Below are 21,737 nucleotides of genomic sequence, written 5' to 3'. Positions count from 1 at the left end.
CAGGAAGATGTTTCGTTTTTTTTGCAGTAGTGTGGGGCTTTTGAATGACACTACATCTATAGCAGCTGCTTGCTGGCCAGGAGCTATAAAGGGACCCTCCAATTACAGAGGACCGGAACCCAGCGGCACTCTTCCCCAGAATAGTCATGTCCATGGAGGCCCACTTACAGACACCTTTCAAAAAGTACCTACATAACCTTATGTGCCTAAAACACATATGGTATTAGGGTTTGGGGTTTTATGAGCTCTTATATCAATATGACAGGCTATTCCTTTTCAATTCTCCGGATAAAGCTCCATCTTTTCCCTGTATCATAATTGAACCTTTAAAGTGAGTGAGAGTAAAAGGGATCTAAAAGTAAAGTAAAAGGCGTTCCGTGGGGTCTCAGTTCTAATCATGGGACAGTGCATCTAAGAACGACTATCAGCGAGTCCATTAAAGTTTGCCTGGGCTGTTTTCCCCTCTAGGAAAGAAAAAAAAACAACAACTTTGTTTCTGTTGCTTCACCCAAAAAGGGGATGCATTAAGATGTAAAATGGTGAAATGTGGAAGTAAACAAATAGGTCCCAAATATTAAGAGTGCTCATAAAAACTTTTTTTCTATAAAGTTTTTAATGCCCTTAATTGCTTTTATTTAATGAAACAAATGGTAATTGAAGAAAAGAGGAGGAAGCAGATGTGAGCTTTATGGGATGATTGTAGACCTGGATCTGTGATGTCTGAGCTGGACTCCCTGATGGGTAGAAGAATGTCCCAGCCCAATGCATCAAAGCCCCGGTGAGAAGCTGTGAGCACCTGATCACACTGGGACACGGTGGTTCTCTGCCGTGGCCACCACTGTTTCCATTGCACCCAGCACCACCTTCGCTTCTGTGGCCCAGTTCTCCCAGGCACTCATTGGCAAGATCGCCATCATTACAAATCATTCTCTGCTCTTCTTGTCATTCTGTTTGTCTAATGATCCCCCAAGGTTTTGAACTCAGAGCTTTGGTATGAAATTCAATCTTCATTTAGTTCACAGTTTTTGTGTTACCCAATGACAGAGTATGATGAGGTAATGTTTTCTGGCAGTCTGGCCCAAGATTTGAACCCTTAAAAATGAAAAACATTGAGAGCTCAAAAAGCCATTGTTCAATATTCTGACAATGGTCTTAAGTGGACAATGATGTTTTCCTAGTGTTAATTCCAGAGTGACAATACATCATTGTCCTCGCTGCAAAATTATAATTAGTCATTCTCTGTAGCAGTAGTAATGAACTCTAGCAATTTAAAAAAAAGGGTGGGGGGAGAAAACTATCTTTTCCATCAGAGACTACTTGGTGGGCTAAGTTTCTCCATCAGTCAGAGCAACAGCAGGCCAGATGGGGTGGGAATGACCCAGAATTACTGGCTGGAGAGGAAGGGGCTGGAGAGTGAAAGGTGCTGGAGGAGGAGGCATCCTTATCTAGGTTTCCGTAGACTAAGGCAGGACAGGATCAGGGTCCCAGCGCCAACATATTCAAATAAACTTTTCAAAGGATTCTCCTCATTCACAGGAAGAGCTGTGTTCCGAAGCAGTGGGAGACTGACGTGTCTGGTCTATAAATCACGCCTGGCCCAGAACCTTCTCAAAGTTTATTTTGCATTAATTATACTTTTATAATCTCTTTCTAAAACTGCTCCTTTTGAACTCTTTAAGGCACTTTCAGATATAAATGTAAAGAATGCACACATTTGTGATTTGCCTTCAGAAAGAGCCCCTTCATATCATCATATTCCACACTTTGGGGGTTCCTGATGGTCCCAGAGAAGCAAGGAAAGGAAGGGCTCTCTTCCAGCCCAGAGCAGCTCTGAGCAGACTTTGGGTCACCTCAGCTCAGAAGACCCAGAGGCTGTGCTGATGGGACCATGGTCCACTGGGGAGATCGCTTCAGGCTGCAGGAATGGGGAGAAAAGTCCAGACAAGAGTGACTCAGGGGCCAACAACTTGGATGCTGACAGGCTAGAGGCAGTGCCATGCCCTACTCAGCCAGCTCCTCTTCACAGGAGAGGTTACAAGCAACCTCCTATGTCACTCTCAGGCAAATAGTGTCTGTGACTCTTCAGCTGGTATGTGACTGATTTCCCTTTCTAAGTCCCCGACACTTTCCCTGCCCATTGTTTTCTGTCTTTGGTGCATTGTTTTCCCTCCTACTAATTCACCAACCTGGAGAGAGGAAGGTTCTGAGTTTTCTCACACAATGAAACTATAGGGAGAGCTACCTACGTGAGCAAAATAACTCAAGATTGTCCCCTTTAGCTCCTCTAAGGCTGAATCAAACTCCCAGGTCATCATTGAAACTCAGTTCAAACAAGGACCAACACTTGGGAAACATCATCACCATCATCGTGACCAAAATGACCCCCAAAAAAGTTTTAATTTTTTTAGGAAGTTTGCCTAGAGTTAAAAAAAAAAATACTTTCATTGAGTGTTGGCTCTGTTTAGTCAGTGTAATCAAATGGAGGTGTTAAAAGAAAGAATATCTGAAAATCAAGCAAGACCATGCCTTGGGAAACCAATATGAAGTCCCTAAAGGAGGAAATGTATACAAGTAGAGTATTCCAGATAATTGGTGTAATCTCAAATGTAGCTGTAGACCCAATTTTAGTTAACCATTGGGCTCCTGAATGTCAACAAAAACCACACCTCCACCGGTGCCCTTTGAGTTTTAGACTCTGGTGCATAAACTATGTTCGTATCCCCACCTGTCCTGCCAACAGCCAGGCGGGGTGCCGTCCACTGTAGCAGTATGGCCAGAGCCCCCACCCCTGGATCAGCATTTACAGTAATAGAAAAGCAACGACTGTGTCAGTGGCCTTCGAAAGATGTCTTATGTCAATACAAATTCCAGATTATCTCTGGCATGAGCAAGTCAAAAAAACAAGTAGGATCCTCTTTTTCAAGGCATGAACTTTGGGGACTTTGCTTGTAATTCCTCACAGCGGTTCTCAACCTGTGGGTCTCGACCCCTTTGGCAGTCTAACGACCCTTTCACAGGGGTCACCTAAGACCATCCTGAATATCAGATATTTACATGACGATTCATAACAGTAGCAACATTACAGTTATGAAGTAGCAACGGAAATAATTTTATGGTTGGGTCACAACATGAGGAACTGTATTTAAAGGGCCAGAAGCTTGAGAACCACTGCGTCTAAGAGATATCATCAGCCTTTTGGCCAGGTGGTGTATGATAATTTGTCAGAAGCTTAAAGAAGAGGTCATGTTTCCATGACTGACAACTTCCCTGAAAGTAGCAGGACTGAAATCACTGTTGGTTTTTATTGACTGAAGATTGGGTCGATACACTTTGAAAATGGGCTGAAGTGACCCAGAGGGGAATGGGCCTCTGATTTAGGCTACAGCTCCTCCTAGAATAGCTCTGTTCCTGCGAAGAATGAAGTGCCGGGTCCCTTTGCGGCTCTTCACTTTAGCTCCACCACCTTTTCCCTCCCTATTTCTCTCTCTCCTGCCCCCAAATCCCCAGCTAGGCCAGTAAATGTCCTCCCTACCTCAAAGTTTCAGAAAATGGGCTTGCATTCCATTCTGTCAGGAAGTGCCTAGCAAGCCCCACCCTTAGCTCAGGCACCCTCTTCACAAGAACATAAAGGTTGTCCGACATCCTTGCGCCGTCCTGCATAGGAGGCCTCGGACACATGCATCTCTTGGTTCAGATCCTGCTCTTTCTTCCCAAAACATGTAAACTCGACAGCTTTCAAAAAAATGTTGTTTTCCTCTGAAAATGATGCAAAGAGCAGAGGAGTTCAAGCCCGCTCCTTTTTGTGAAAATATTCCTAAACAAGTACAACCCTGTGACCAGGCCACCTCATACCAGGTGACTAGCATATGAAAGAAATCTCCTTGGAGATTAAACCACCTCTTTTGGGTTCCTTGCTCACATTTGGGAAGGGAAGCGCTAGGTCAGAGACCCGTGGACATATCTGTGGTGCTGCCTCCCCTCCCTTTTCTGTGGTTCCCCAGCCAAAGGGGATGAGCTCATGTGCTAACATACCAGCCAGCGGCCAGCCGCTCGCATCCTTTCTCTTTAGCACTCTGCACACTTTTATCCTTTTGCCTCCCCCACTCCCACCAAAATTTGGCCTTCCTGTGTCCCTCTCCCCAGACCACCAGCACCCCAGACTTAACAATCCTGAGTGCCTTCTCCCTGGCCTCAAAAGGTTAGGTAATTGTGCTGATAAACCCACATGTTGCCGGGTGCCAATGTCCAGGGAATCTCCCTCCCGGTAACAGTTCGGCATTTTAAGAGGGATCTCGGCAAGAGGCCCACAGAGGGCTCTTAAGGTTGAGAATATCAGACCCAGCAGTAGGCTGGACATGCCTGGGTGTAGGGGTGGGAAGGGGATGTCTCAGGCAAAGCAGTTTTGGAGTTCTACTCAGCTCACCACACAGGCATTAACATCTTGGGTTGGGAGGAAGCAAAGAAGGAGGTAGGATGGAGGAGACAGTTGATCTGAGAAAGAAGAACGGAGTTCGGAGACTGACATTGCCCACTCCACAGCTCCCTCTCCAGCAATGTGACCCTTCAACCCCTTTCCGCAGCTCATTGATTGAAATATTAAGTGTCTGATGCTCTTCCTGAAGCTTGTTTTAGACCAAGTAATATGACAAAGTCCCTGCCCTCAAAGAAAGAAGGCTGGAAAACATGGAAGGACCCAGTGGAAATTGTGATGGCCAGAAAGAGGGCAAAAAGTATTGCTACTCCCATCGGGTTTCTTCCTTATTCATGATTATGCCCCTTCACGGCAGAAGCTACCGGAGAAACAGAGTGAGCCGTTCAGAATCGGGGTGCGTCCCCACACGGCCTTGCCACTGCCTTCCTCTGCCCCGTCCCAGCCACATCTCTCGGCCTCAAGAATCCTCCTCCTCAGTGAACTGGGAGAGCGTTGGTGGCTGTGGCACCAGAAAAGGGAATGGGCCAAACCACTAGCACTCCCCCTCCCCCACTGCAGGTCTTCAGACAAAGCAAAGACTGCTCTTACTAAGCATGAGGTCACCTTTCTGTACCCTGGTTTCACAGTGTTTATTTGGGTTCTCTGGCCAAATTCACTCCAGAGTTCATCTCTGTGACCAGAACCCAGGACCCAGCTGGGAGAGGCCCCTCCAGGCTTCCCACAACCCCCACAGCCTCTAATGCCTGGAGGCTGGGGGAATCCTACAGAACCCCGTTCAAAGGCAACAGCATTGAAGGAAAAGCTCATCAGCTTCAAAGTCAGACCAAACTAGGTTTAAATCCTGACCCTGCCACCTACTATTTGTGTGGCCCTGGACAATGGTCCTAGGAGCCTCCAGCCAGATCTTTGTCTGTAATAGGGATAGTAATACCTACTTTACACGGTGTGGTGAGATTTTAGAATAACATACGTAAGGCTTGGATCGCTCCTGGCTATTACAGTTATAACACGATGACCACCCGTGCCCATTAGATGGGCTTTTAAGCTTATTCACAGGGGACAAATAGTATCATAATGTTCCCTGGGCTTAATGTGGTATTTGACAAATGTTTCACCATCTTCCTAGAAAGCAGAGTCTGCTTCTTCATTCTTTTACTTTGTAAATACTGTGGCCGCCCTCTGTGTGCCAGCTCTGGATGGGGAAGGAATACAGTCGGCAACAAAGAGCTTGCCGTACAGTGACAGACAGTTAACAACAGAGTTTGATCAGGAAAGAGGCAGGAAACCATGAAAGAAATTAGCAGGTGGGCCTCATTGAGATTGGGTACCAGCAGGGAAAACCTCTCTGACAGCTGACTTTGAGCTGAGACATGAGATGTGAACTGAATTTAGCCAAGCAAGCTTTGGAGGAAAGCATGTTCAGGCAGGACACATACAAAGGTCCTGAAGTAGAAATGACCATGGAGTTGAAAGGAGGTGTGGCGCTGGCAGGTGGGGAGAAAGGGGAGCTGGCAGGAGGTGAAGCTGATCATGCGGGGCCTTATTGGCCCCGTCGATATTTGGGATCTTAGTCGTATGGAAGCTGGGGAAGGGGTCCAGGATGTGGCATGATCCTGAGATGTTAGGCTCATGTGGCTGCCTTGTGGATGTATTGGAAAGGGGCACCAGCTTCAGAGACTAGTTAGGAGGCAGGAGGCGGTGGCAGACGGCACTACCTGGAGGAAGACCTTTGCCCTTGGCTCATGTTCAGTGTGGACCAGAGCCCCTTAGAAAAACGTGCCTTCCTCATACTCCTTAGAGGCAAAGATCTTGGTGTTGTGTACAAAGGCAGCATCTTAGAGGCCTTCGCATCCAGGCCTCTTATTGAGTTAGAGAAACCGATTAGAAGATGAAGGCTTTCTGTACGTTTTCCTGTTTCCTGTGGTCCGCGCAGCTTCCCAGCCCCAAACTCTCAGACCTGCCAAATCAGGTGAGAAGGACAAAGGCTTTTTCCCAAAAATCAACTTACATTCCCAAACTGCCCTTGATACGCCAGCAAATAGAGCTACGGTTCACTTGTCCCTAGGTGTCTGTAGGGGATGCGTTCCCAAACCCCAAGCAGATACCAAAATCCGAGGATGCTCAAGTCCCTTATATAAAATGGCATGGCATTGGCATATAGCCTACACACATCCTCCTGTATACTTTAAAAACCATCTCTAGAGTACTTGTAACACCCAATACAGTGGAAATGCTATATAGATAATTGTTATACTGTATTGTATTGGGAATCAGGACAAAATGGGTCTGTACGTATTTAGTACAGACACAACCATCACGGGCCTAACTACACAGTACACGTCAGCAACAACGTAACTTTTTTCTAATATTTCAATCTGCTGTTTTTGAATCTGCAGATGTGGGGCTCACTGATGTGGAGGGCCAACTGCATAGCCTTACTGAGTTAGATTTAAATGGTAGTAAGGGGAGAGGAAGCACCAGGCAAATCAGTAGAAAGCCTGTCTGTTTCAGTATTGTTCTGTATCAATATAGTGGCTTAAAACAACCACTTGCTACTTTCTCTCACAGTTATGTGGGTTGGCCTGCTTGGCTGTGTAATGCTCTCGCGCAGTTGCAGTCAGATAGGGGCTAGAGCTGGAGTCATCCCACGGTTTGATTGGACTGATCGTCCAAGAGGCCTTCGTCGTCCAAGCTGCTGGGTGTCCTCAGTCTCCTCGGCATGGCCTCTCCCCTCAGCGAAGTGGCCTTGACTTCTCCCAGGGCAGCTCGGGGCACCAAAAACAGGGAGCAGAAACTTCCAGGACTCTTAATATCAGACACAGCATCACTTCCATCCTATTCCGTTATTCAAAACTACCTGCCCTGGCCGGTTTGGCTCAGTGGATAGAGCGCCGGCCTTTGGACTGAGGGGTCCCAGGTTCAATTCCGGTCAAGGGCATGTGCCTTGGTTTCGGGCACATCCCCAGTGGGGGGTGTGCAGGAGGCAGCTGGTCGATGTTTCTCTCTCATCGATGTTTCTGGCTCTCTGTCCCTCTCCCTTCCTCTCTGTAAAAAATCAATAAAATATATTAAAATAAAATAAAAAACAACTACCACAGACTGCTCCTGACCATGAGGGAGGACCCATGCATGAGGGAGGGAAGGAATGGATGCAGCCGCCTTTCAGACCAGCTACCGCCAGGCAGGGAGAGAGAATTGTTTGGAACCAAAGAGATCCTCTCTGCCCAGACTGCTGAGCAAGGCCCCCTCCCTGCTGCTCTTGGGTGGCCCGATTACCAAAGCAGCAAAGTCAAATTTGAGTAAATATCATTATTTGAAGTATTTGAGCAAATGTCATTATTTGAATAAGGGTGGAAACCCATACCACCCTTAGACTCAATAGATCAAGCAGTTGAAAAAATATATGTAGAGAGAGAGGCTTTAAATAATCTACTAAAAATAATTAGTGGGTATTAATTTAACAGTGCATCCATAAAATAGAAAATTCATATTATTTTTTAAATTTGTAAAAACTGACTATAATTTGGGCAACAAAGAAAACCTGAAAAAAAAAGACAGTATTTTTACAGGCCACATTTTCCCACCACACACACTCAAAAATCTGGAATTTAGCAATAAGGGATTAAACTTTTTTAAAAAATAAAAGCACTTAGCAGTTTTAAAACATGCTCATAAATTACTGTTCAGTTGAAGAGAAATCAAAATTACAATTACTGGGATTCTAGAAAAGTGCTAATTGGGAATGCCACAATAAAAACTTATGGGGTTTGGAAAAATCATAGACTTAAATTTTATTATTAAATAAGAAAAAAATGAAAACAAATGAGCTAAGCATTTAGTTAAAACTTAGAAAAGAATCTAAAACAATTGACAGAAAACAAAAACAAAGACCCTAATAATATCAGAACAAATTAATGCCCTGGCCGGTTTGATTCTGGTCAAGGGCACATGCCCCTGTTGCGGGCTCGATCCCCAGTGTGGGGCGTGCAGGAGGCAGCCGATCAATGATGCTCTCTCATTGATGTTTCTATCTCTCTCTCTCTCCCTTCTGCTCTGAAATCAATAAAAATACTTTTTTAAAAGAACAAATTATTTAAAACAAAGCAAAATCAATAAAACTGAAAAATGAATCTTAAAAATTTGCTTTGACCCAGCACAGCTCTCTCTATGGAGCACTCCCTCCACCTCAGCACACTGGAATCTTTCCCCCTCTTCTGTCCTCACAGCATGGTTTCTTTGTTCTTTGTCTCTCTCTCTCCTAAACTCCAAGGGCCCTTCTTTTGCCTCTGTAATCTACAGTTCACTTCTCCTACCTTTGTGACTTTCTAAACAAACTTTCTTTTATAGTTTGAGTCTTGCCTCTGAATTCTTTCTTAGCCAGAACTCAAATACTGAGGATGCTGAATGGGGGTCAGGCCTAACTCGTCGCTAACAACTGGTGCCACTTTTTCCACTGCTAACAGTTCTATTCATTCTTTAAAATAGTCTGATAGATGCCAGATGGGGGATTTTGGTGGATTGGTGAAAAGGGGAAGGGATTAAGAAGTACAAATTGTCAGTTATAAAAGCAGTTGCAGGGATGTAACTGTGGGAAATATAGTCAATAATATTGTAATAACTTTGTATGGTATCAGATGGGTACTAGACTTATCAGGTGATTATTTAATTAGTTATATAAATGTCTAATGGCTATGTTGTACACCTGAAACTAATATAATATTGTATGTCCACTGTAATTAAAAATTAAGAAAAATTATTTTAAAAAAATAAAATAGCCTGATTAGGAAATTTAAAAAAAAATTGCTTTGGCAATGCCAATTTTATTGACAAATTTTTGAAAGTCAAAAAAAGTCATAACATATAAATATGTATAATAATAATACTATTCTAATATTAATAATATAAGAGATGTCACCACAAGTAGATTTCACTGTAAGAATTTTCTGTATACAAAGTACACATCTGTAAAAATGCTTTTAAAAATCTTGATGAAATGAATGATTTCCTAAGAAAGGATAAATTTGGCAATGGGTTCAAGAAAAGGTACAAAATCTGTGGTACAAAACATTTTAAATTATCAAAGATCTGCACTCTAGAAAAACAGCATATTCAGAAAGATTTTGAGAGAATTTTCTGTTTTTGATTAACTAATTATTTCATGCTATTTCAGAAATATAGAGCACATAAAAAATGAAAACCGCCAAAACCGGTTTGGCTCAGTGGATAGAGCGTCAGCCTGCGGACTGAAAGGTCCCAGGTTCGATTCCGGTCAAGGGCATGTACCTGGGTTGCGGGCGCATCCCCAGTGGGAGATGTGCGGGAGGCAGCTGGTCGGTGTTTCTCTCTCATCGATGTTTCTAACTCTCTCTCTCTCTCTCTCTCTCCCTCTCTCTCTCTCCCTTCCTCTCTGTAAAAAATCAATAAAATATATTTTTTTAAAAAATGAAAACCTTCCCAATTTCTCTCATGAAGTTAATATAACCTTGATGACAAAAGAGTAAACAACAAAAGAAAAATGGTCAATCTCACATATGAAATTGGATGCAAAAATCCTAAGTCAAAGATTAACAATTGATTCTAGAACTTTTCAGAAGTTTATTTTAGAAATGTAGTGATAATTAGACGTTAGATGGACTCCTAGTGCCCGATAAAGAATTTAATAACTGCATTTGTGATAGAAAATTATGCAACCATTGAAAATAATATTGAAAATGTCAGGGGAGAAATGGCCACAGCATGTTATTTAAAAAAATTTGTATAGGATGATTCCATTTTTGTAAATATATGCACCTGTGTGTGTGTGTGTGTGTGTGTGTGTGTGTGTGTATAAAAGAGCGAGATCTGCAAGAATAAACACAAACTACTAACTCTCTGAGTATTATAATTTAAAACTCTAATCTTTTTTTTCCTTCTTTTGTGCATTTTACAAATTTTCCACAAAGAAAATGTAAAACTTTGTAATCAGATGAAAAAAAACAGTGAATTTTATTGTTAAATAAGCCTTATCTCAGTAGTAATCCTTAACAAACCCTATGTTTGCACATGTCCCACTAAAGATGTACCCTTTTTATTTCTACCCTTCCACTTTTCTTGTTTCCTCTTGTTACCAAATATTTCACTTTGCACTTTCATCTAACTCTCAGTTTGGCATCTGAAGAAGTTATTAGGCAGAGCGTGCCAGCATGTGTGTCAGCAAAATGAATCAACTGGAAGAATTGACCTTGGCTCCTTTTCCATGAGCAGCACATAAAAGGCAGTCTATTATATGAAATTTATAGACAGGGCAAGTTCAAGGTGGAGAGAAGGGAACTGAGAAGGATCCTGGCCTCACCACTCACAACACACCCTTCTCTTTGCCCCCAGCTCAGGCTTTGAGAAAGAGGAAAAAGCAAGACAGGTTCTCTGTGCCACTTTGTCCCTGTGATAGCATTGGGCCTATGAATGAAAGCTGCTAAATGAAAAGCCAGAGTATGGCGGCTTCATTTCAAATGATGGGCCAAAACTGGAGTGTAGGAAAGGAAAGGGTGGGATGGCAGAAAGAAATGCAAAGGGGGCAGGGCCAGGGGCCAGTTCCTGCTCAGGAACTTGGATATTTTCCCTTAGAAGGTGGGGAGGCACTGAAGAGTTTAAGCAGGAAGACAATGTAGAATGTGGGTCAATGTGTATGTATATATTTATATGTGTAAATATATAAGATTTTATGAATATAGGCATATATACATCTTGTATATACATCTTGTATATATACATGTGCGTACATATATATGTGTATGTGTATGTGCAGAAACACTTTTATTTGTATGTGTGTGTGTATATAAATTTTATATGGAAACCAAAATATCACTGGAAAAGAGAAAGGCTGAAGGCAGGAAGACTGGTTTACTTAATGGGCCAAGTTATAGAAGATGAGCAATAGTGAGGGTGGGGAGGAATGCATGGGTGTGAAGGATTTTTAAGAGATAGAAGCAGAATTCTGCTTCTCCCTGAATGTGGCAGAAGAGGGCCGCCCCCCAGTTCCCACTCCCTCTATGCAAGGGATCAACCGTAACTGACTGACTGCCTATAAACTCAAGAAGAGAGAATCTGATTGGCCTAGCTCAGGGTAGGTGCCCACCTCTGGTTCAATCGACTATGACCAAGAAGGCCAGTGTCACAGAGCACAAATATGATTGTTTGTGGGATCATCGACTGCTGTCTCTCTCCACCTGTGGACAATGTTCATGCAGGCAGAGGCTGCCTTTGGTTGCTCAGCACTGTCAGCAGCACCTCAGAAGATGTCCAGGACGTAGTGAGCACTCAGAAACCATTTGTCAAAAGGATGAATGCACAAAGGACTTAACAAATGAAGAGAATCGTGGGATAGAAAACTGTGAAGTCATCCAATCCAGCCCTCCATCCATTCATTGCTCATGTGTCTCATTTATCGTTAGAGCACCGACTTCAGCAGGATTACATCAATTGCCTTCAACAGGCCAATGAGCTTTTGTGGTCTAGCCTGAGAACCAATCTCCGTTTACAAGAGTGACTTAAGTTAGAAATTATGCTCCTAATTCTAAACAAATGATTTAAAACAAATTTTGGAAACCCAATCCATTTGTAACTTGAGAAATACCTACAGTCCTCCAAACAAGATAATTAATGAACTAGGCCAGAGAGAAAAGGTATTTGTCAGAAGAAACTTGGCATACACGTTATACTTTTTCCATCTGATTATTTTCGTATTCTTCCTGTGAAACCCAATTTCCTTAAGTGACCTCTGTTCATAGGGAACTATTTTGTTTAATCTGTGGGAGCGTGGCATATTTTTAATGATCTCCAAAGGCCAGCTCCCTCTGCACTGATCGTGCCTGATACCTAAGTGAATATTTTATAACACTCAGCACACATGAGATCACCATTGGCAAGTCATTTGCACACAATCAGCCCACAGTTCTTCTCACATTCCCCTTCATCCGCAAATTCAAATTCGGAACTCACAGTCAAGCTTGAGTCCTTTTTTTAGATATGTTTTTATTGACTTTAGAGAAAGAGGAAAGGAGGAGAGAGAGATAGAAACATCGATGAGAGAGAAACATCCATCGGCTGCCTCCTACATGCACCCTACTGGAGAGCAAGCCTGCAACCCGGACATGTGCCCTGGCTGGGAATTAAACCAGTGATCTCTCTGTGTCTGGGACGATACTCAATCAACTGAGCCACACCATCCAGGGCCACGCTTGAATCTTTACCATGGTCACTAACAAAAGAGCAGACGATGAAGAGTCTAATTTTGAAATTCAATTTATTAATATTTTATAAATCTGATAACCAACTGGAAAACATGCAATGCAAAGTGTTAGCCAAACTAAGTAGTAGAAAAAAATGTGCAAACTGCCCCAAAAGAATTCAGATTAAAATATTCAAGTAAAGGGCTCCAAAACAACTGGAATGTTGATTTAATCATAAAATATTCGGGCTGAAAGACCCTTGGATGTCATCTAGCTAGCACAACTCTGTTTTACAAATGAAGAAGCCGAGGTCCATAGAGAGAAAGGGACTTCGCAGTGAGTGCATTAGGGGCAGAACAGGAGGTAGAACTGCCTTCCAGGCCTGGCCCGCAGGGCAGACCGCAGCTCACACCTCCAGCTTCCTGTCTCTGTTCTCCTTGGACCATCCATGTCTGCAGTTCAAAACTAAGAAAAGGCCAGAGCCTGGTCCACACGACCTGTCTACGCCATGATTGTATCAGAGTGTGTCACCTCCAAAGGGTTTTGTTGAGGGACAATTTTCTTTGATAAATCAATTAAAAGTAGCTATTTGTGAAGGTGACGTATTAGCATGTCTACTGCAGTGGAAATCAAGGGGAGCACATAGGATGCTTGCCAACCTTCTCCCGAGAGCCCAGATGTCCAGAGACCATGAGAGAGTGACCAAGGAGACCTAGATGCACAGCTGTGAGTTCATGGACCTTTGATCCTCTGAGAACCTCAACTTGCAGGGAAAATCTGAGCTTTCAACAAAGGCTCACTCCACCTCGGAAACCCTCAGGGGAATGAGCAGTATTTGTTGAGTGCCAACTTGAACTTGAACCTAGTGCTGCTTTAAAGATCTCAGGAAGACCCAGATGCTGCCTCAGAGACGCCACCCACCAGCTAGAGAGAGATCTTCATACTGAGAAGAGTACCAAGTGGCATAGTATACCTTTTCATGGAACAAATATTTGTGGAGGGCTTGGGGTGGACTAACCTGGACATCCTGCAATAAAAGAGCAAGAAATTAATTGAAAGATGTAAGTCAGGACCCTCCCCCTTTTAAAAAAAATAAATCACTGACAAGGGTGGGGGAAAAAAGAAAGATGGAAGTCAGGACCAGATCACAAAGGGGCTGAAATGCTATCAGAGGGGTTTGGATTTTATTCTCAAGATGATGGAGAGCCATTGAAGGCTCTTGAGCTGGGCAGTGAATTGGCCAGACTCATATTCTGGAAAGATCTCTACATAGCTAGGTTAGGAGCAGATGGATTGTGGCCAAGGGCTACTTTGTGTGATACCATCTACAAGGGCTTCAAGAGATTATTTGTGCTTTTAGTCTATCTTCAGGATAATCCAATGAAAAGAGGAGTAGTGCCTCCAGCAAGCAGAACTGGTTCACTCCAACGTTTATCAGTTCCCGACTATAATGTTGGGCACATTATTTAAATAAAGCTAAGCTCTCCGTCTTTTTTTCTACACAGTGAAGCTAATAATACTTAGCTCATAGGGTTTTGATAATAAAGAAGATGACGTGCCTGGACATTTCCAATAATCCCCGCAACACCATCAGGTTCAGTCAGATAAAAGTGGCATTTCCCAGCCTAGGAGGGATGCCACCTTGTATCCTGCCAAGCTGCCACTTAGCAGGAGATATTATTGCATTTTCTTCTTGGAATTTATCCAGAGCATTTTGTTGCTAATGTGTGAAAATAATTGCCATTCATTCTTCGTCAGTGAGCAACCCCGAGGTAAACTGAGATCAAAGCTCAATCTTAGATCTGAATCAAACCACCCAAAAACAATACTGCAAAGAATTAAACTGGGTTACACAGACCAGTGCTCCAATCGTCCTAGCAACGTTTTAAGCAAACACTGGTGCAGATTTGCTGGCATACACGACACTGAGAACATCTGGCCTTTCTATTATCCTCTCGCAAGCAAAAAATGATGTCGTGTAAACTGATCTTCAGGCCAATTATATGGTCTAAGTGTTACAGTGTTTGTATTGGCTCCTCAGGCTGCAGGTTTTAAGAACTTAATTTTAGCCACACCCCTCCCTGAAGCCCAACTGCGTCTTACTGTAACAGACCCCAGGGATTTGTTTATGCGGAATCTGCACCTTTTTTCAGGATGGTCAGTATGCGTAAATGCATCATCAGTCAACTGGGTGTGCAAAGCACTGTGGGAGGTCCTATACAAATAAGTTACAGGAGTTACGTGGCAATGAGATGATAGAAGAGGGTGCAGAAGAGGGTGGGCTCTGGGGGCTGCTCTGGTCACACGTCCAATGCTACATGTTGCCCCTGTATGCCAGTGTTATTATAGAGGCCAGGTGTGGCGTGTAGAGACCCTAGCCTGCAGCTTACTTAGAAGGCACTAAACTAGAAGTCAGCAAACCTGATACTACCTCCAGCTCGCCTTTCCACAGTACATAAGGTCATTATTATCTCTGTATTTCCCCATCTAGACTCAACTTCATTTTCCAAACACCATGTGCCAGGCATCACCAGCATTGATTAAGTTAATTTTCATAATGACTGTCAGTGGCCACCCCGGTACTATTATCCCCACCATGTCTCACAGCGGGGGGTGTCATGGCTGAGACGTGAGCTTACCCCTCCCCTCTGGCTGCTTAAGGGGTGCTCTGAGCTGTTGTTCTGTCAGCTCTAACGGACTAGGGGCTCTTAACGAACCACAGCCCAGCCTCTGGAGCAGGAGACAGTGAGTGCAGTCCTGGGGCCCCACGGGAAGGGGGCTTCTTGCCCTCCCCACCTCAGCCCTCCCTACCGCCCTGCAGCTATAGCCAAGAGGCCATGATGACAGCTGCAGGGGCTGACTAGGGAGGTCTTTCTCTCCTACCCCCACCCCCCCGGCCTCTGGATTATTGGGCCTCCTCTCTTCCCCAGCCCACCCACCATTGCTGATCCCTAGAGGGAGGGAGAAGCCACACAGGGACCTGACCCCAGGCACCAGCAGCTCCTTCCCCAGGACTGGAATTTCACCAAGGAAATGAATCTCTCATCTCTGGGTCTGACTTAGCATGTCTAGGAACGAAGGGCAGAATGCATAGCACAGTAAATCCCAACTCTGACTTGTCCATTACAGGAATTTATCACAGATGGTAACCATTAGGGCTTTAACGTCTTGAAGGAAAGAGCTTTATCCAGAATCATAAATAAACTGTAACCAAGGCTTAGGTTTATAAACCTGTAAAAGACGGTTGCGTGCCCCACTGGGGATTTCCGTACTGGGTTACAACATCAGCTTAAGCCTGAACTTGCTCTGGGAGTTCTGGGCGATGCCGTAGAAGATGGTCATTTATTTCAACAGTTAGTGGACCCCCAATCTGAACCTAAGAAAGTTAGGCCCTGATTTAACCTCATGAAATGGAAGCTCAGAGAAGATGGGGTGCTGGCATCTAAATATGGCATTCTGATTCCTAAACCAATAGTGTGGCAGCAAAGTATAAAACAAGGCCACTCCCTTCAGAAGTTCCTCATCGGGTCAGGGAGGCAAGGCACTTACAGATCAGTTTTAGCGCGCAGGCTTCGGGTGGCCTCGATTATAACCAGAGAAGAATTCAGGGGGGTGGGGGAGGCTAAGGCTGAATGGAGGCTGGAGTCATCAGGGAAAGCTGTGTGGAGGAAAAGGGACTTGACTTAACGACTGGATGGATGAGAGGACGTGGGCACATGTGAACAACGGTTTGCTCAGCCCCACATCTCCCACCAACACGCATTGTGTCCCTGCGGTGAGTCTCATCCCAAGCGAAGACTCAGCTCACACAGTTGTATATCCTACAGGCAACTATCCTGCAGGTCATTGTTCCTCAAATGCCACCAACCCCGCCTCTTCCCAGTTGTGTGGCCTTGGGAAAGTGACAACTTTCCGGAGCCTGAGTTTCCTCAGCTGTGAAATGCAAATGGATAACAACACCTGGCTGACAAGGCTGTTGAGATGAAAATCGGTGACCTCTGGACTTGGCTTGACCCCATGCGTGCAGTTAAGGTCAGGCCCCAGACCGCCGGGAAAATGCACTGTAACAAGTAATTTGCGAGCTTGGGAAAAGGAAATAGGAGGCTTGTTGCATGCCAGTGGAGTGTTGTCATAGACACTGGTCTGCTTTGTACGTATTTCTCTCAGGCTGCCCACCGCACCTCCCACCTGACCTGCTGGGAGGTCCTAGCTTCAGCTCACATCTCCTCTCTGATCTCTTCCAGGGGCGCTGCATCAACTTTACCAGAGTGAAGAACCATCAGCCCGCCAAGTACCCCCTCAACAACGCCTACCACACCAACTCGCCGCCTCCTGCCCCCATCTACACGCCCCCACCCCCTGCTCCCCACTGCCCTCCCCCACCCCCCAGTGCTCCCACTCCTCCAATTCCATCCCCACCTTCCACCCTTCCCCCTCCCCCTCAGGCTCCACCTCCCAACAGGGCGCCACCCCCCTCCCGGCCTCCTCCTAGGCCCTCGGTCTAGAACCCACAGTTCATGCTCTGGGCTCTCTCAAAAACTTTAGGGAGGAGGCTCCTCTGTGGTGTTAGAACGAGTCTCTCCAGTTAAAGGAGGCTTCTGCTTTGGAAATGAGTGGTGACAAAGCCCACTAACGTTCACACATTTTAAAAACTGGTCTATAATGCCAATATGCCGACAATTGTGATCAGCGGAAAGAAATCGAGATGTTGAAATGCCTGAAAACAAATGGGAAAGGCAACCACAGTCACAATTATAGCCAGCCAGCCATCACCTCTAGAAGGTTCCAGAGACAGTGAAACTGCTGAGATGCTCTAAATGGGATTGTGTCTCATGGAGACCAATAAGAAATCATTTCTCTGAGGGTGAGATGAGGAGTCGGATAAGAAATAACATTGCTGAGTTTCTAAATGCTGCTTTCTCACCTTCTCTCCAACTCCATCATTTAACCTTGGACCCTTGGCCCAGAAACCAAGGAATCCTCAACCCCGTGCACCACCCAGGAAGGTGGAAACCCTTTGCCTACTCATTTAGGGGAAGCTTGGAGTAGCCACTGTGGCAAGAAACTCAACATCAGACAGATATCCAAAAGTATGTCTTACTGGGATTTTCAGAGGAGTAAAAACACACCATATTTTCCTTCCAAACTCTCCCAGTTTCCAAGTGAGGAAGAGAGCAGGTGTTTACTGATGGAAAAAGGTATGTTGCCATGTTGCTGTGTAAGTGAGTCAGGTGTATGCATTGATAAGGGGCATACTGATGGGAGCATCAGACAGTTTCTAAAACCCACAGCCATCAGCAGCTGGTGGCTGGCTTTGGCCCGACATTGTCCCCTAAATCATAGACAATACATTGTCAATGAGCAACCCGTTAATGATTCATGGTAAAAATATAGATTGGCTTTGGTATAAATCATTTGAGATATGAAAAAGTCATTGATCCCATTTTCCAGAGATAAACATGAGTCGATCTTCCCAAAATGGCACCACTAGCACCTACCACACAATTTCACTGATTTTGTTCTTCTTTCTTGGGAAAGTTATGCACCAGAGACTTCTAGATAGAGCTGTGAGACAATGGTCCTGACATAATAAGGAAACTATCACCCGGTTATTTGATTAACCCCAAAAAGGCACGTATGTGGGTGCAAGTAGATTTCTTCTTGGCTTTTCAACATACTCACAATTTATTATCAGTTATTGACCCAGAGGCAATACACCAGAAATGCTCTGCCTGGAATTTCCACCACGCCTGGGGCTCACTCCATTGCTCCCAGTCGTTCTGAATCTTTTGTGAGCAGAAGCCTGTAAACACTTTCTAAACATTGGGTCTCATCACCCAGGGGTGGAAATAGGGCCATTGTTGAGGGCCTCCTGCAACAACCTATTCAAAATTATCTCCTCCTCCAACTTTCCACAGTTCTTAAAATTCCTCTCCCAAGCTCCTTAAATCTTTTCAGGAACAAAGTAGAATATAAATATAAACGCAGTGCTTTGGGCTCTGGTCTCCAAAGATCCTCCAAGAATCCATCAAGCCAGACTCATTCTTTCACTTTTCTTAGAACAGAGACACAAGGACCTGGCATGCATTCCATAAACACCTATTCTTCTAGCCACAACAGACATTGCTAATCAATCACAGCACTATTCCCATGTAGCCCAATGATTTCCACAGCCCTCAAATTACAACTCCAAAGAACCACCACTCACCTATTAGAATTACAGAGAGAGAGAGAGAGAGAGAGAGAGAGAGAGAGAGAGAGAGAAGCTCTATTGCCCAAACCTATTTAGAAAACAAAACAAACATGGGGGAATGGGGAAACCCTTAGGCAAAAAAGGTAGAGTCAGGGAAAAATAGATCGAGGCACAGTGCCTAGACTACAGGTACTAAATGTGCAGTGTCGATGCCAAACAGACACTTCTCCAAGTGTACCTCAGACCCAGCCCTTCTCCCAGCCTGCCACTCCCAGAGAATCCCCCAGCCTTCTCATAGAGCTAAAATCAGAGATGGTGTCCAGGACTTATGAAAGCAACCTTCCCCTTCCCCCTCCCCCCCCCAACCTGGCCTGTATTGTCTATTTTTAGAATACTAGGCTTCTTCTTTAGTATAGTCCTTCATGAAGTAGGAGCCAGAATGTCTCAAACACTTGCAGGGATATTGCTGGACTCCAGAAAACCATTCCACAGAAGAATGGGTCCCCCAGGCTCACAGTATAGGGATGTTGAGCCCATGACAACTGTTTTGACTGCTGGCAGTACAAGACAGTCCACCCCACACCACTGCCGCATGACTCACTGCGGCCTTAAGAAAATTCAAGCTGAGATGCTGACGTTGTGGAAAAAAATCGGGTGTGAATGCAACATTCAGGATCTCAACAGCACATCAATCAGAAGCCCTGTGCAGTTTCTGAGATGTTGTTTCGTGAACTTTTTGATGAAATAGGGAACTGCAAATATATGATGATTTTGAAGAGGATTGGCAGGGTTTGTCCTCAAAACTGACTCATTGTGTCATCCATAGTCATTTAGAATTACCGTTGAGAAGGAAAAACACCTATACTGTATGATCAAGGAAATATTTTAAGAGTAGGCTATTACAGGCAGGAAAATTCTTTAACTGGTTTTTAAAATCTATCAGTACTTGTATCATTCCCTGTAAAAGGCAGCAGACATATGATTGTGATCAGGAAACTGCACAAAATTATTTTTTAAACCCCCCATGTTATTGTCTTTGTGAATTTTTTTATATAATAAAACCCAACATTTTGTTGTATATATTCGTATTCCATGTGTTAGATGGAAGCATTTCCTATCCAGTGTGAATAAAAAGAACAGTTGTAGTAAATTATTATAAAGCCAATGATATTTCATGGCAGGTTATTCTACCAAGCTGTGCTTGTTGGTTTTTCCCATGACTGTGTTGCTTTTATAAATGTACAAATAGTTATTGAAACGACGAGACCCTTGTTTGCACAGCATTAATAAGAACCTGGAGGGGTCCCCTCTGTTAATGACCAGGAGCTTCTGGCCTGGAGCTTGGCACATATTCCAGTGAGACACAAGGTCTCTCTTTTCCCAAGGTCAAGAACAGAGCTGGAGGACAAATTAAAGAACAGTCTTGGATACCTGGCCATGGGGAACCTCACTGTAAATATCACTAGAATGGGCAGAGATGTTCGCAAACTTTCATGCACACTAAAGTCCAAACACTGTCAGATGAGGGAAACCATCAAAAAATCAGGAAAAATAATAATAATAATTGTGAGATAATGACCAGCGGTTTCAGCCCGATGCGAACTTAATAAAAAGTAATTAATGCTGTGTGAAATGGGTTGAATTAGTTTGCAAACCATATAAAGATGTAAGCAGTAAAGTGCCTATTAATGCACACCATGTGGGAAGGGGGTGTTCTGGTCAGTTGCCTTTTCTAGTTATCTGAACTCTACTATATTATCATACTTGGATAACCAATTTAAAAGAACTAGAATATGATTTTTTAAATACACTCTACATTAAACTCTTCTTCTAAGTCTTTTTTTTTTCTTTCTGTGATAATTCAGAAGACAGTTATGGATCTCCAGTGCCTCTGAGTCATTATTAAAAAACAATTAGTAATCGCTGTACCATGCTATAGGAGACCGGGCTAAGCCTGTACAATGACGAACTCTGGAAGTTGCTTTTTTTAAAAAAAATAATAAATTCCTAAAATCAACTCTTTTACTAGTTGTCTTTTTGTTATAAAAATAAAACGTAGATTGGTCAAGTGTTTAACATCCTGGTCATAATAAAATGGCTGCCCTCTGCAAATGAAATTATGTTTCACAAATTATTTTGTGCCCTCTGCTGAACTCCTGTCTTAATTACTCTTTCTTCTTTAGCTGCCCAACATTCAGAATATTCTTTGTTTCCAGTAATCGTTTTAAATTTTAAAAAGTAATCAACGCTAAGTGAAAATGAAAGATGGAGACAGAGAAGAACACAGAAGAAATACGTTGTCTCATTTAGGATTGTGTGCCTGCAACAAAAACATGGCTATGATTGATTTGATTTACAGAGCAAGTATTCCAGAGGTTTGCAGCTGCTCAAGAAACCCGGCAGTATTATAGATAGTGCTGCAGTAAGTACCCTTCTATCTACTTACACTTCAAAATATGTTTATTTTTGCCCGGCCGACGTGGCTCAGTGGTTGAGCATCAACCTCTGGACCAGGAGATCACGGTTGGATTCCCAGTCAGGGCACATGCCTGGAAGCTCAATCCCCAATGTGGGGCATGCGGGAGGCAGCTGATCAATGATTCTCATCATTGAGATTTCTCTCTCTCTCTCTTCCTCTCTGAAATCAATACATATATATATATATATATTCAGGAACAAATAAAAAACCATCTCGTCAAGGTTCTACAAAAAAACTGTAAGTGAAAGAGCTGAACTGAAACTGCTAAGAAGAATAAAGTGGTTTGTATCAGAAATGAAGGAATAATAAACATATTTTTAAAATATTTTTCTTGATTTCAGAGAGGAAGGGAGAGGGAGAGAGAGATAGAAACATCAATGATGAGAGAGAAACATTGATCAACTGCCTCCCCCACGCCCCACACTG

At 43.8% G+C, this 21,737-nt stretch overlaps 1 protein-coding gene across 1 annotated transcript in view; it reads left to right on the top strand.

The window, feature by feature from the left end:
- The window catches only part of ANTXR1 (anthrax toxin receptor 1), a 217,431-nt gene extending 196,582 nt beyond the window's left edge, over window positions 1-20,849 (top strand). The window contains exon 18 of the mRNA XM_006092977.3: window positions 16,884-20,849. Within this exon, the coding sequence (XP_006093039.1) occupies window positions 16,884-17,144 (261 nt within the window). The 3' untranslated portion in view covers window positions 17,145-20,849. The remainder of the gene's footprint in view (window positions 1-16,883) is intronic.
- The last annotated feature ends 888 nt before the right edge of the window (window positions 20,850-21,737 follow it).

This window comes from Myotis lucifugus, unplaced genomic scaffold (genome assembly GCF_000147115.1).
Source record: "Myotis lucifugus unplaced genomic scaffold, Myoluc2.0 scaffold_108, whole genome shotgun sequence".
Taxonomy (NCBI): Eukaryota; Metazoa; Chordata; class Mammalia; order Chiroptera; family Vespertilionidae; genus Myotis; species Myotis lucifugus.
This window is presented reverse-complemented; position numbering and strand designations above follow the sequence as displayed.